A 15740-nucleotide genomic window follows, 5' to 3' on the forward strand; every position below is an offset into this window, starting at 1 on the left:
TGTAGGCACGGTATCCCTTTCCTTCCTCTCATTAAATCTATTCCAGTCAGATTCACTCCCACTTCACCTCAACTGCTGAACTCAGTGGTCAGCTAGCAGTCATCTCTTTCGTAGTCTTTCAACACAGTAGATTGTGCCATTTTCCTTAAATACCTAGCAGCCACAATCCTACATTCTTGCAGTTTCCTTCCCATCTCTGTCTGTTCCTCCTCATATCCTCAGCCTGTAAATTTTGGAGTGCCTCCGAGTCAAGCCCTTGGGCCCCTCTGTTCTGTCTATATTCACTGATTTGGGGACCTCCAGTGTCATGGCTTTAAATAAAATCTTAATGCTGAGGTGTCCCAAATTGACATTTCTACCTTGGGTGTCTTCCTGAATTCTAAGTCCGTATATCCGATTGCCTACCTGTATCTGCATTTGAATATCTAATCGACATTTTAAAACTTACATCCAAAACCAGGCATTCGAACCTACTCCTCCTGTGGTCTGCCCCGTCTTCCAGTGCTTGACCAAAGCCGTGGAGTCGTGACTCCAGCTCTTTTCTTTCATGCTCTCCGTCTCTTCCATCTCTCAGCCAGCTTATTCAAGTTGCCTTCATACTGGTTTCCGGGCTTCAGCCTTTGCCCTGTCTGCTTTTTTTAAAGTCTGTCAGCCACTAGTCCTTTTTAAAATATGTTAGCTCATGCCATGCTTCTGCTAACCCTCAAAATTCACTCAAAGTAAAAGCCAGCATCCTTGCAATAGCCTTTAAGGCCCTAAACGACCTGGGCCCCCCTTACCTTTCTATTCTTACTTCTACCAGCCTTCCCCACCTCGTTCCACCCCAGTGGCTCTGGCCTCCTTGCTGCCCATCAACATGCCAGGTCCAGCCCACCTGTTTTTCCTCTTGCGTGCAATGCTCTTCTAGGTATGCCTTCACATGGCATGCTTGTTCATGTCATCTCTTAGGCCTTTCCTATGTGAAATTGTGTGTGCATGTGCATATGCTCATACACACACACAGACAAATACATTTACACACACATTCTCACTCTTTAATCTCCTTTGTGATTTTTGAAAAATAACCTCAAGTTGTACATTCTTATTTAATTTGCCCTCTACTCTGTAAGGGCAGTGATTCTTGTCTGTTTGCTTTACCCCTGTGTCCTCTGAAGCACACCAAGATTCCAGGCATGGCTAAAGAAAGGGGAGTTGAATACTGAGGAAATAACTGGAGACTCAAGAGAATTTGGTGTCATGGAAGCCAAGGGAATAGAATGTACCCCAAAAGAGAGTGTCAGCACTACTGAGAAGTAAATGAGATAAGGGCGAAGTGTCCCTAAGCTTCACTCAGAGGTCCTCAGTGAGCTCTGAGAACAGATTCAGCGCAGTGGCAGGTGTCACACCTGGAGGCACTTGATGTCAGCTTGCACCACTGTTGGCTGATACTAACTTTGCTTACTTGGTTAAAGTGGTGACTTCTAGATTTTTCCATTGTATGAGCATTTTTTCTTCCTTGTAATTAATAATCTTTGGGATTCTATTTTGAAAATGTTTGACTGTTTCATTCTTCAACAGTCTTTCACACAGGAGGTTTAGAATCCTCTGATGATTCTTATTTGATTTAGTTATTTTAGCAATTACAGAAATGATGATTTTTAAAATTTTATCATTCCTTCTCCATTTATTACTTGGGATTCTTCATGTTAACTCTGAAAACCACTGAAGAGTAATAATCGTCACATGAATACATTTTGCTTTGCTCCCCAAGAGATGAGTTTCTGAAAAATTGTGTATAACTGAACTATATTCCCTTAGGAAAATGTGAGAGGTATATTTCCATAGTAAAAAAGAAATCCCTGTAGCCCTATAAAAACTGTTTAAGATAGGATAACTCGTAATGTATTTAACAGGTAAAAACCCTTTAATAAAATGTAAATGACCATAAGCAATCAATAATATGCAATACCGAAAATACCCTATCGTACATTATTATGACCTGGTGATGAAGATATGTCTTTTCTTGTTGAGAGATTATTTAGCAGTTTTTCGTAACCAAAAATGAATTTCAAATATGACTTTGACATGTTTGACATGTAGTGGTGACATCACCGGTGTTTAACATTTCACTCTCAATGCTGTGGTCAGGTTACTCACCCTTTGGGCCTCTATGTTCTTCTTTATAAATTGAGGTGGACAGATTATGAGAGCCTTTCAAATTTTAATGTTGAATGATTAAAACTTTTATTATATAGTTGAGCTTCAACCCTTCCTCCCCCCTCCCCCCCCAACACGCGCACATGCACACACACACACACACTTTGGCTAAAGAGGGTACAGCTGACCCTGGAACAAGCCTGGGCTTGGGACACAGTGTCGAAAATCTGCATATAACTACTAGTTGGTCCTCTGCAGGCTTCGGGTCAAAAATACTGTATTGTCCTAGTTACTTTGTTTGCATTCATTGGAATAAAAGTAGTAAGATAGAATCCAGAGAGAGCAGAAGAAAGGAAACAAAATGTGAACAAAAACTGTTACGTATAAGAATAGATTAAGGTGGGTCTCAGTTTCTTTTTCAGGAGGATATGCTATAGGAGTCTCTTCTTTTTTCCACTCAAAATTTTTTAATAAAGACCTCCCTTGACAAACAAAATCAGAGATATCTTTATAAACCCGCAAGGGAGAGGAGTTTAATAACCCACCAGTTCAACGTCCCTTCCTCTCCAATAATTCACTACTCCCAGCTGCATCTGACAGAAACTACTCCTTTCAACATAGTAATGGAAGAAGGATCAATTTCTACCCTTAGGTATCTGAGGAGAATTTATTCTGCATTATTTCAAATTTCAGCTGCCTCTTAAGCTTCTATGCCTGGTGGAGGGGATGGGGCGGGGCGGAGGGCAGGGTACCAGAAAACTAGCTCTCTGCTTACTCCTCATTTCTTATTAAACTAATGGCTCAATTAAAGTATTTTGTACCAGAACTTTTTTTCCGGTCCCTGGGAATAATGAAGGACTGGGAGAGGGGAAGGGACTGACTCACTCTGCTGGGCAACAGTGCACTTTAGGAGAGAAGTTAAGGAACAAAAGGTCATTGTGCCTTTTTGTTTTAATTTAAAATTTCTTATTTACCATACAGGGTTTTTTACAAAACATGATCCATTACTCACCAAGAGCGAATGGCAAAAGAAGCTGACTCCAGAGCAATTCTATGTCACCAGAGAAAAAGGAACTGAACCAGTAAGCTAAGTGGATATACAATTTTCTGATTAGATGCAAGGGACAGGGGAGGGTTGGAACAGATCTCGTTACAGCACCTAACTCATCATCATCTACTCTGCAAATCTGGTCTGTTCCGTTGTTCTCAAGTCATCATCCATCCAGTTTAGAAGCCAGAACATGTTGGTTTCTGGACATGGCGCTTTCCGCCCTCCATCGCCTCGCCTGTCTCTTCCGCCTCCTAAGTAACCCACTCTTCTCTCCACGTCTCTTGCTGCCACACTGGTCCAGGTTCCCTCCACCTCTCACTTGTCGACTGCAGGAGCTTCCAGTCGTTCTGCTCACAACCATTCTTGCTCCTCATCTAGTCAGTCCCCACACAGCCACCAGAAGCTTTTCAAAACACAAATCTGACCACATCACTCCCCTGCTCAGAATCCTTTAGTGGCTCCCCACCGCTTTTGAGGTAAAGAGAAAAGTTTTTAGGTAGTTAATAAGGCCCTAAAGGCTCTGCCTCTACCTCCCACCCCATCCTCAAATCTACCATTTTTCCTCTTGATCTCTACACTTTGGCCCCACTGTCCTTTCAGCTCTCAACCCCCTCCCTCCAGGCTCCCTTCTCCCTTACGGCCCTGGTACCCTATGTTCTCTCCCACCACCGTCCCCCCAGTTCATTCAAACCTGTATTTCAGCTCTCAGCCCAAACCTCATTTCCTCAGGGAAGCCTTTACTCAGCCCCAAGCTGGGTGTACTGGTCCTTTTCCTTAATAGCATTTGCCATTGTTGGTATATGCCTAGCACATAACATGGTGCCTGGCACTCAAAACATAAATGGCTTTGAAAACATTATTTACACTGCATTCAGCAATCTCAGCTTTCATTCATTTCCTGAGAGAACAGTCCTCATTGGTTCCTGGTTATAATACCATTTTTACAGTGCTGCATTTCCTAACAAGTTGTCTGTCTCAGACCCAAATATGGCCACTAGAATATAGCTATTGAACTTGGTTATTAGATGCTTTCATTTGTGAAGCAGACACAAAGTGGACCACAGCACAATGGTTTTGCAAAGTTGTAGAGTATATCTTTACCTTAGCAGTCCCTGAAAAGTTTAGCTGGCTGTCCGTGTGCATGTGGCCATATAATCATGGTCTCACCCTTGACTTCTCTGATACTAAAGTCATTAGGCCATCAGGTCCTGATAGATTTTCGTGAAAGACTGGTATTTTTGGAAACTTGCTGGGGTGGGATTTTAATACAGCCTTCACTGGGAAAGAAACTGCATTCACCATTATTGCAGATGGCACAAGGGAGCCATACGTGATGCTTTCTACAGTTGTGTGTATTCCTAAAATATTCTAAGCCACCCTTGTTCTCAGGGACAGAGCCAGGAAGGGTTTGGTATATTACACAGAGCCTGGAGATGAGCTGCCAGATGTTTAGGACAGTAAATCTGTGAGATTCTCAAACAGATGGTGCAATATACTCTGTATGTTTGGCCATTTTACAAAATGAGCCTCATCCATTATTTTAACTAATGTTATACATCTTTTTCACTCAATCCATTTCCTTATTTAACATTTTAGAATATTGCAGAACTATAAGCCTTTGTTAGCTTCATGAGGCTAAGGAAAGAAAAATAAAACGTCTTAACTTTCTACTTGGTGACTCAAAATTCAGTTACACGTTTTTTTATTAGGCAGCAGTAATATGCCAATACCCTGCTAGATATGACAAAGGAGTTTATAGCCTGGTTGAGCACTAACTAAAAGTCAAATATCAATAGAAGGTAGGCTTTATGCAGCTCATCCCGTCTGCCCTACGGATTCACTCTCCACATGCTTCGCTCTGCTCTGAGCTCTGAGCTCTGAGCAGAGCAACCAACCCCCTTCCCCTCTGGCTACTGATTGAGCTTGGCCAGTGGGAGATGCGAGCGAGATCGGATGCCAAGAGAGAGAAGTCGGGATCCAGGGTCCTCTCTGGAGCTGTGTTCCCCTAGTGCAGGTCACAGCCGCTGCAGACAGGCCTCACCTGCAGCTGCAGTGTCACAGGTTCTGGTAACTGCCCCTTCCTTTGTCCCGAAGACCTAGTAGGGGTAGTGTATTCTTACAGTCACTGGCCCAGGGTGCTTCACCTTCCCTTGCTGGTTTCCATTGACCCTGTGCCCACCTTTGTAAATAGAGCTATATGAAATTATTTACAAAATATCCCTTTTTAAGGCTCTTCTATTTCCAATAGGTATGTTGCGTGACAAGATCAAAGAAGGGGGTACTCCCATTGGCCCAGATAGACTGTCCTAGTCAGCTCGGGCTGCTCTAGCGGAATGCTGACTACTGAGTGGCTTAAACCAGGGGTCCCCAACCCCTGGGCCACAGACCGGTACTGTGGCCTGTTAGGAACTGTGCCTCACTGCAGGAGCTGAGCGGTGAACGAGTGAGTGAAGCTTCATCTGTATCTGCAGCCGCTCCCCAGCGTGAGCATCACCACCTCAGCTCCACCTCAGATCATCAGGCATTAGATTCTCATAGGAGCACGGGTCCCTGGTGCCCAAAAGGTTGGGGACTGCTGGCTTAAACAACATTTATTTCTCACTGTTCTGGAGGCTAGAAAATCCAAGATCCAGGTGCCAGCAACTTGATGACTGGGAGAGCTTTCTTCCTGGCTTGCCACCTTTCTTCCTGAATGCCACCTTCTTGCTTGTCCTCACATGATGGAGAGAAAGCAACATTCTTATAAGGGCACCAATCCCATTCCTGAGGGCTCCACCCTCATGACTGAGTCACCTTCCAAAGGCCCCACCTCCAGATACATTGGGGATTGGGCTTCAACAAACATCCGGGCCCTAGCACAGACCTTGCAAACCCAAGGGGTTTCTTGAATTTCATTCTGTGTCTGACTCTGTTCCCCTCCCCCATACAGTCAGTCATTTTAGTTTTCTCTTTTAAATAATGATTGAATCTGTCCTCTTCTTTATATTTACACTGCTACTGCCACCTCTTAATCCAGCCCTGCATTAATGGCCGTTTGATTGTTCTTTGCCTCCAGGGTCTTCTTGCCCCTGCTCCAAGCCATTCTTCAAGTGGTTGTTGTGTGCACACCCAGTTTAAGTTTCCAGTGGCTTCCCATTTTCAGAAATGTTTAAACTCTTTAGCGTGGTCTCAGCTAAGCCCCTTCTGATCTAGGCCTCTCTGCCTTTCTAGCGTCACCTTTCTCTGTTCTCCACCTTGTCCTATTCTGTCACATGGGCTGTGCCCAAGCTGCTCTGCTTGTCTAAAAGACTCTTCCAGTTCTTCATCAGATTAACTCTTACTCATCCTTCATAATTCAGCACAGTGTTTTGGCATTTTCCTATCAGAAATATCATTTCAGCTGTGTAATTTTAAAAAATAATAAAAGGTTTTTTAAAAAACACCCTGGTCTCACACATCACCTGGCACAGAAAGCCTTCCCGGAAACCCCGCTAGTTGTAAAGGGACTGGTGCTACCCACACTCCCTGCTCATCTCCCCGCGGAGCCGTTATCACTGGCAGCTCAAATGCCTCTTCCTAACTGGGTAGCACATTCTTCGAGTGCAGGAACCATGGGTTGATCTTTTTTCCCATCCAGCCCAGCACTGGGTACATGTTAGGTTTTCTGGTGGACACTAGAATGAACAACTGAGATGGCAGCTGAGTTTGGCCCTCAATAAGTGCTAGGCTGTGTGTATAATTAGGGAAGGGGAGACATCAGGATCCCAGGCAGGGAGGCAGCGCATAGATGTCATCTCATCAAACGTTTCAGCTAAGGATACCTTTTCATTTTAAATTTTTTTCAGCTGTAGTACCAGGTCCCTGTCACTTCCTCTGTCCTCTGCAATGACAAAATTATATTTTGAATCTTATCAGACTTTCTGGATCCTGTGAGTAGGCTTTTCTAGACCAGCTTCAGGACTGGGAGCCCTTGAACGTGTGCATCTCATCAGCCCAGGAGGGAGGGGTATGAAACTGCCTCCTCAGTACAGATGCTCGCTCGAACCAGTGTTGGGAGCGGGCATCCTGGAGACGGGCCATAAAAAGACCAGCTCACTACTGTTCAGATTTCTGCAGCTAAGTTTAGGGTCTTTAAAGAGGAAAAACATCCAAGTGTGCCCAGATGGTTGGCTCAGTAGGTTAATTTGAAATTGTCCATTATTTAGCTCACTGAAAGTGTGCCGTTAACACCACACAGGGAATTTGAATGTTTGGCCTCTGAGTTTGTTGAGTTGGGGTATCTAGAGCGGCCAGAAGAGTCCAGTGCCTGTCCCGAGGCAGCTCTGTGAGCCAGTGATCCAGTCCATGCTCCTGCTTCTCTTCTGTCCCACAAAAAGGGACAGTGCTTCCTGGTCAGCTCACGCAAAGGTTTCTGTTTCCTTAATTTTCTTTGCCAGAGGAGATAATAAAAGAAATTAGACAAAAATGGTCTTCTTTTTTTAAACAGTGAAATCCACTTCGCAAAATAAAATAACATTTTTAAAAAACATTGCCTCGGTTCACCCATTGCTGCAGGTCTCCTTGTGCTCCTCTGGGAAACCTTTGAAAACCTGCAAACTCCCGAAGCCATTGTTATTATTAACATAGTAATCTCATCTAAGTCTTCACTTGGGCACTGGGAGAACCTAGCTCATTGTTTAACATTTATTAAGTGCACAGTGTCCTAAACACTGTGTGAAGCACATTAAAGGCACAACCCCAATCTCACCAGCCTAGCTTTTTAGGTATTTATATTCTATCTTTAATTCGAGATTTCAGAGTGTTTTCGATAGTAGACTAGATTCCCGTCGTATTGACTTGAAATGGAGACTGAAATCTTACATAGTCCAAGCACTGTTCTCGCCCCTTTTCATGGACCTTGCTGTTCCTGGATGAAAGGTGCTACATAAATTCAAGGCATTATTAACGTCATGATCTGAATATTTGGCACAATAAAGGCCGGGGTGTAAACAAAGTCTCAGTCTGCTTCATTGGATGCATGATAATTTTTTCTCTGGTGATATTTGCACTTTGTCAAATTAGCATAAAAAGTCTTTTATTTGGGGACTTCATTGTGGACTTAACTGCACTATATTATCTCCTGCTGCTGTTCTGAGAAACCTGAACATGGTCTATCTAATTGACTTTCAGCCATTCAGTGGGGTCTACCTGAATAACACGGAATCGGGAATGTATCACTGTGTGTGCTGTGACAGCCCACTCTTCAGGTGAGTCAAAGGATCAAGAGGTCCTGAAGGAGAACACACCTCCAGATTCCTTCAGCTCTGTCTCCTGTGAGGCCTTGGATAAATACATACCCATGTTGTTTTATTTGTCCTTCTGGTTTGGCATGGCTATTGTGAGAGCTATTTATATAGGATACTTGCTTGTCTTATTATTTCTAGCATTTAGAGCAGTTAACATGAATTCTTAGCCTGTATGCTTTCTTTCTGTATTCCTGAAAAATAGCAAAATAATCGGACTTGCTGAGCACCTTAAGAGAAAGCTATTAGAATTTTTTTCTTTGGAAAGTATTTAAAGAAATCTAAGCCATAATCATATTTGCTTGGCCATGTGATTAAAACTATATCTCTCCCAGGGAAAAATGGGTTTATAATTCAATTTAGGAAATGTAGAATTTTATGAGGACAGATTCTCCACAATGCTTGACAGTAGCGAATACCATGCCCTCTTCTCTGTAGCTAAAAGTAAATTTAATTGTCCCTTGATTTCAAAGCCTCTTTTAAGTCAATCAGGATCTGAAATCTCTCAACAAAGGCTTTTTTGTTTAGACATGCAGAAAACAGTCTAAAAAAAAGTAGATCCGAAGAAGAAGAAAGGAAAACATCTTTGAAGTCTTGTTTTTCAGAACTTCAAAGATTTTTTTTTTTTTGCTTTTGCATCAACCCTAAATTGGTTTAGAATAAAATATAAATCAAGCCAGCTCTGTGAATCTTCCATTAGGCAGTGCTACATTATGTCCTTTGGGCTTTGAGCAGACTGGGCTTTCCTGCTAATGTGGGCCAAATTTGGAAAGCCAGACCCCACCTGTAAGGATTGATTTTCCTTCGTGCTTACAGAAAGGCAGGCCTTTCCCCAGACTCATTCACTCTGTCTGTGGCTGGTGAGGAGATATCTAAGGTGGCAGTCAGCCCAAGGTGGCCTGGGGACAACTAGGAGAGGAAGGTTAATTTTGACACAGTAAAATGTGGTACACGTATTTCTGAGACATTAATTATGCCATAACCTCTGGTTCTGTTAAAGAGGAGAAGTAGGACCTCGAGAGGGCCACCTGCTTTTAGCCAAAGAACCACATTGTAAGAGTGTAAAGGACTGCCTTGTTACAGACAGGTGATGGGCTTCTGCCTTTGGACTGTGAGAACAAAAGGTGAGAGGCCACCCTTGTAAGAGCACTCTGCTACACTGTTACTTCACTGGTATTTTAGTTTATGCAGTATTAAACTTGAGACCTTCCTCCTGCACAGTGCCACCCCCACTCTTGCCCCCACCCCCCACCTCCTGGGTCAGGCCTGGAACCACAGAACGTTGGATCCAGGGAGACCTAAGAGGCCAGAGTGGAAAGCTCTGCCCATTAGACCTTTCTGCAGTGATGGAGATGCTCTGTGTCTGCTCCATCCAGTATGGTAGGCACTAATCCCATGTGCCTACTGTGCACGTGGCATGTGGCTAATGCAGCTGAAAATCTGAATTTTTTATTTTATGTAATTTTAATTAATTTAACTTAAAAGGCCACACGCGGCCAGTGGCTTTTGTGTTAGCACCATGCTCGCCTGGATTAAGGAAGTTGAGTGACCAGCCCCCAGTCACTAAGGCAGTGAAGCAGCGAAGACTGGCAGGACAGCCAGATGATTTGCCAGAGGCCTGTGTACCTAGTAGCCAGTTTACTGAACTGCCAACTCACCAACTCTATTCATTTCTTTTTTAGTCATTTAGTTTTATTGAATAGCTTTCATTTTCTTAAGGACTTCCGAGTTTGTTTCTGTTCTGTTTTCCTGCTGCTATTACAGCCAAGATTGAGAAATAAGAATAAATTCATAAGAATCATTTAGGTCCCAGAATGTGCTCTTCTTAAAGATGCATTTGTCTATAGGAGAGATAGAGTAGAAGAGTGGTTAGGGCTGCCCGGAGGGTACATACTGGGTCCATTGTCTTATAATCTTGGGCAAGTTTCTTAACCTCTCTGCCTCGGCTTGCTCACCTATAAAATGAGCAGGACAGTAGAACTGAACGCACAAGGCTGTTGGGAGGATCAGCTGAGCTGTGACTGACACGTAAAAGCCTCAGAGCAATGCCTGGCACATGCCAACCACTCAGTAATAGCAATGATGTATCCTTAGAGATAGATCCCTTTTAGGGCTAGATACATGACTATATATTGAGAATATATTCCAATTAATGAGAATCAATCAAAGAAGACTATATTCCCGAGTGTGCTTCCCATTCCAGAGGATAATCTTAGGAATATATCCTTGTTTTGCCTTTCATCTTTCCCCTCCCCATGTCCCCAGTCTCTAGCCTTAATAATAGGGAACAGGGCTGGAGAAAAATAAACGTTCTTCCAAATGCTCGTATAGAGTCAAAAAGAAGTGAAAAGTCAGTCGACCAAAACTAAATAGTAAAGAGTCAAGTGGATGTGGGGCTACGGCCTCTGGGCGGCGGGGCTTGCTGCTGCCTGTGGACTCGCCGTCTCACAGAACCAACGTGGTGCACGTTCTGGGAGAGCTGCCAGTCAGAAACCTTTCATCTTGGGTTCCAAGGTCAAGAACACTCGTGGGATGTTATCATTCCCCAGAGTACTCCAGACTGTTGCTTCGCTTCATTAACCTTGGAATTCCATGACTTTGCCCCCTCCCCTGCTTCCTCTCTGCCCCTTGAATGCCACTTCTGGAAATGTTTGTTAAAATCACATATTTCATGGCCATAATCTTAGAAGGAAGCAGAGAGTCTAATACTAGTTCCTTTTTTGCATTACATCCCAATGTCCTACATGTTATAAGTAGGTAACAGCCTTTTTTGGGCTCCCATCCCCTCATTTTGGGCTTTCATTCCCTTCAAAAGAACAGAAAGTCTTCTAAGTTACTGTGGTTTTAGTTATTGCCAGATGCCTCTGCTGTTGGTTTGGGGACCTGCGGAATTTCCAGAAATGAAGAAAAACAAAGCAAATAAACATAACAAAACTAAACAAAAGAAACACCTCTAAGAGTACATGAAAAGAGATGATCCAGAATGGTTTTAGTTTTTCAAGAGATTGGGCCTTATAGTCCGCTAATCATTTCAATACATATATCGGGATTTCCAATTGGCCTTAATATTTAGGTTGCCAGTCTTAAATTTTGTATGGCCTCTCATGTTACTTGGCAAAATCTTCAGATTCTGTTAATTGCATCAATAAAGGTTTATTTTTTCCCATAAAATATTTTAAATTACTTTTCATTAGTCTTAGATTCATTCATTAATAATGTATTATATTCATAATTCTCCATCAAAATTCCTTTAATTATCACTAGTTTGTAATGTTGAGAGTGGAAAGGCTATGGTTAGAAGATACTTAAGATGTTTTCCCCTGGGCCAGCGTGGGCAAAGACAAATGTTCGTGAACCTATGGAAAAGCCCTGCAGAGAACCCAACCTGGATGTGTAGATTCTTCTCATTGGACCCATGGCTGCTGAAATTTCATGGATATCTGTTATTATTAATGTTAAAAAATAATAGCTATGATTTTTGTACCATGTGTCTGACACTACACTGAAGACACTGTATGTAGAAAGTATCTCCATTAACCGTCTGAGCAGCCCTGTAAGATAATGATGCTGAGGCTTTAGGAGATTAAATAGCTTGCCAGGTCACATAGATGTGACAAGTGGAGCCTGGATTCACACCCGTGTCTTTCAGAAGTCAAAAAGCCCTTTCTCCTCAAAGTCATACCTGTGGTTCTCAAAGCCCGGTCTGAGGACCTCGAGAGGTCCAGGGACCCTTTTAGGGGATCGATCGGGCCTTCTGTTTTCTAACTGCATATTTGCAAGGCCACATCCTCTTCCTACACTTCAGTCCGGACAGCACTGCCGCATTGAATGCAGAAGCACACATGACGATTCAATCGCCTTTATTTAAGTTAGACATTAAAGAGATTTGCAAAATTGTAAAGTAATGCAAGGCTTCTCACTAAATGTTTGTTTCATTTTGGGAAGTAAAACTATCTGTCATAAAATGTTTATATTATTATGTAATCAGTTATTTCAAAAATAATGTACATGTTTTAAATTCACAAATATTTAACAAATTCTAATTTGTTAAATATTTATATATATAACTCATGTAAACAAAAGTCGTCAGCGATCCGCAGTAATTTCGTAGTATTAGAAGTCCTGAGACCAGAATGTTTGAGAATCACTGCATCACACTAGACACTTCTACCGGGGTTTGTGCTCTAAGCTGACTTCCTGTCTCTGATCATAGTCTAGGGATTTGATTATTCACCAGATTTTTTTCCCTTTGCTCAGTTTTTTTGTAGGGCATATAATTCATTTCTTCTCGTTTTTCCTTAGAGCTATCTCACTACAATTTAAAAATTTTAAATCTATCTTCCTAGTGCCATTTGAGGGAGCTTATCTTTCAGAGCACTTAGGGCGGGTCTTTGGTGAGCGGATTTGCTAGTTGCCCTCCTCCTCTACTGGTTCCTCTGGCCGTCCCCAGCGTCAGCAGCACTAATCCCTGTGGGCCTTCTCCAGGTCAGGCTCCACTGCAGTGATCGACTCAGGGTGACTAAGCTTATTTATTAATAATAATAGCCATAGTGAGCACTCATGAGCATTTACCATATACTCCACAGAGAGTAGCTCTTTACATTCTCAGCACATCTCCATAGGGTAGATGTTATCTCACTTTACAGATGAGAAAACTGAGGCTTAGTGAGGTGAAGCAGCTTGCCCAGTTTCACACAGCTAAGTGGCAGAGGCAGCTTTTGGATCTCCGCATGCAGTCAGGCTTCTGTGTTTAGATAACGTGAAATTCCCCTCAATAAAAATGGCTATTCATCAGATCTCACACTTCCTTGATATGCCAAGCTCATGATGCCCTCCTTCAACCACTATTATTTCATTGTGATTTCCCCATTTTACCACATCTGGAATACATGGGGTTCAATCTGTGTGACACAGTTCACAAAGCTAGCGTTTTTAGGTCCTTGTCAGACATTGAGAGGGAAGCCTTTAGCATCAAAAGAACGAGGAATCCTTTCACTGCAATGGGACATCTTTCATAGTGAAGGTGCAGTGGGCAGAATGCCTTTGGGACTGGTTGTCACGTAGCTGTCCTTGGGATCTGGCAGAGGAGAGAGGGAGGAAGAATGTACATTCACAACAGTCGTAGCAGCCGTAGTGTTGGACATGTCTTTCCAGTTCTGAGAAAAAGTACTGCTCCGGCACGGGGTGGCCTTCGTTTTCCGAGGCCCATGGTGCGTCTGGCTCTGATGAAAGCAACACCAGCATCCTGAGACGCGTGGATACCTCGCTGGGATCGGTTCGCACAGAGGTCGTCTGCAAGAAGGTGAGTTTCTTTGTTTTGCCTGTTTTGTTTTCCCTGATGCTGCCCCAAGTGCCACAAAGAGCTCTCTTGTCCTTGGCATATGTGGTTGTCACTGAAGCACATTGGATTTCTACTCACGCCACTTCTGGTCCCTCCCTCCCATCATCCTGGGCACTGCAGATAAGAGGAAGAGCCTTTCTTTGCCACTCTGAGTAGCCTTTCCTGGTTCCAGCCTTCCACAGCTGGGAGCAGAGTGGGGATCTGAAAGAAAGAGTTAGCCCTTCACATTCTTTTGAACGTGGACAGGGAGGAGGAAGGTCCAGCATGGTTGGCACCTCTCTACCTTTTTCCCCACTGTGCGGCATGTCACCAGCCGTCAGAGTGGCACTGCACGTGACATCAGCGCATATTCCTTCTGTGAGCTTAGTAGGAGAGAGTGGCTTAAATCCAGACAACGGATTAGTTTTGATATCCTCGTGCTCAAATTTTCTGGTTTTATAAAATATCAGAGGCAAGCAAATCAACATAGCAGTTTTAGGTAAAAAAATAATAATAATAGTAAATCAACTACAACATCATTGAATGCTTATCCAGAAATTACATTAATGTTTTACATACCTTATATCAAGTACTCATCACTACAGCTCTGTTAAATAGGTGTATTTATCCCCATTCTATAGGTGAGTAAATCAAGGCCTAAGTTCAGTAACTTGCTCACATCCTCACTGATGAAGCAGAGAGCTGTTCACTGCTGCTGCGCTCTGCATTGTTACACTTCTTAGTCAAATGCTGATACCCTAGACTTTTCCCCACACAGATATCAGACACTGGGGTGGGGCGACCATGTGGGGCTCATCTGTCCAGTTTTACATAAAGAGCTTTGTGTCCGTGGAGATGTGACCGAGGCCTCTCTCCTTTGCAGTGTGCAGCTCACCTCGGCCATGTGTTTCCTGACGGACCCGGGCCTGCTGGTCAGAGGTTTTGCATCAACAGCGTGGCATTGAAGTTCAAGCCGGGGAGACGCTGACTTTCTCCCAAGTCCTCGTCCCTTGCCACTCCCTCATTGGTACCCTCAGTTTTCATAACTCATGTAAATGGCTTACTTTATTTACTGCCAAACTAGGCTAATTTTGCTGCTGATACTCCAAGTCACAGCTTTGATTTGTTTACCTGAAATTAACTCAACTCTGACTCCAGCTTTGTCTGTGGAATTTCACAGAATGACAGAGGGACAGTCATTTCCATCAGATTGACTTCTGTAGGCTCTGTCTGGGACCTGAGGACGTCGCTCTGTGGGGACATTAAGAAGCTGATGGACCATAAGCCAAAAAATTCCTGCAAACTACCCTAAACTTTCCATTGCAGTTAAGTCCTCCATGGACACATGTAGGTGAAAAAAGGAAGGAAAATAACGGGATTAGTCAGCAGCCCAGTCTTGAAAGAAGCACCACGGGGAAGAACGTAGAGGGGCACACATGGCGATGGATGAGGTGCAGAATTCTTTTTCAAAATTTTAGAAGAACTTGAACATTCTAGTTCCAACCTTCCTACCTGCATAAGTTCCAATGGAAGTTTCTTAGATTTCAGTGAGAATGAATAAAAGCGGCTACAGAGTTAGACTTTATTCAAATAAAATATTTACTAAAATTTATGTTTATGCTTTTTGTCTAAGTCTATGAATTTTCTCTTTTACAAAAATGACTCCTACATCAAGTGCCAGAAAAAAATCATTAGATCATGTGGCAGTTGGCATTCGATTATATTAACACTAAAGACAACTCATGTGTATTACAAATTGAGAGTCTTCAGTAATTTTCTACGGAAAGTGTTTAAATCATTTTCTTTGAGACTTTGTGGGCAGAAAGGAAACTTAATTATTCCATTTTTCTCTTTACTAACTTATAATGCATTATTTAATTCTTGTGTTAGTGGTTGCCTTGCTCTGGTCATATGAAAAGTATTACTTTTTTCTACTTGTCCAAGAATACTAACTTCAGAACACTTTAACTGC

General features: G+C 42.9%; 1 protein-coding gene across 1 annotated transcript in view; it reads left to right on the forward strand.

Annotated features, from left to right (window-relative positions):
* The window catches only part of MSRB2 (methionine sulfoxide reductase B2), a 20062-nt gene extending 4682 nt beyond the window's left edge, over positions 1 to 15380 (forward strand). Inside the window, exons 2-5 of the mRNA XM_006907008.3 lie at positions 3118 to 3218; positions 8336 to 8412; positions 13603 to 13750; positions 14652 to 15380. Coding sequence (XP_006907070.1) covers positions 3118 to 3218; positions 8336 to 8412; positions 13603 to 13750; positions 14652 to 14756 — 431 coding nt within the window. The 3' untranslated portion in view covers positions 14757 to 15380. The remainder of the gene's footprint in view (positions 1 to 3117; positions 3219 to 8335; positions 8413 to 13602; positions 13751 to 14651) is intronic.
* The last annotated feature ends 360 nt before the right edge of the window (positions 15381 to 15740 follow it).

Source organism: Pteropus alecto, unplaced genomic scaffold (genome assembly GCF_000325575.1).
Source record: "Pteropus alecto unplaced genomic scaffold, ASM32557v1 scaffold11, whole genome shotgun sequence".
In the NCBI taxonomy this organism is placed as follows: domain Eukaryota; kingdom Metazoa; phylum Chordata; class Mammalia; order Chiroptera; family Pteropodidae; genus Pteropus; species Pteropus alecto.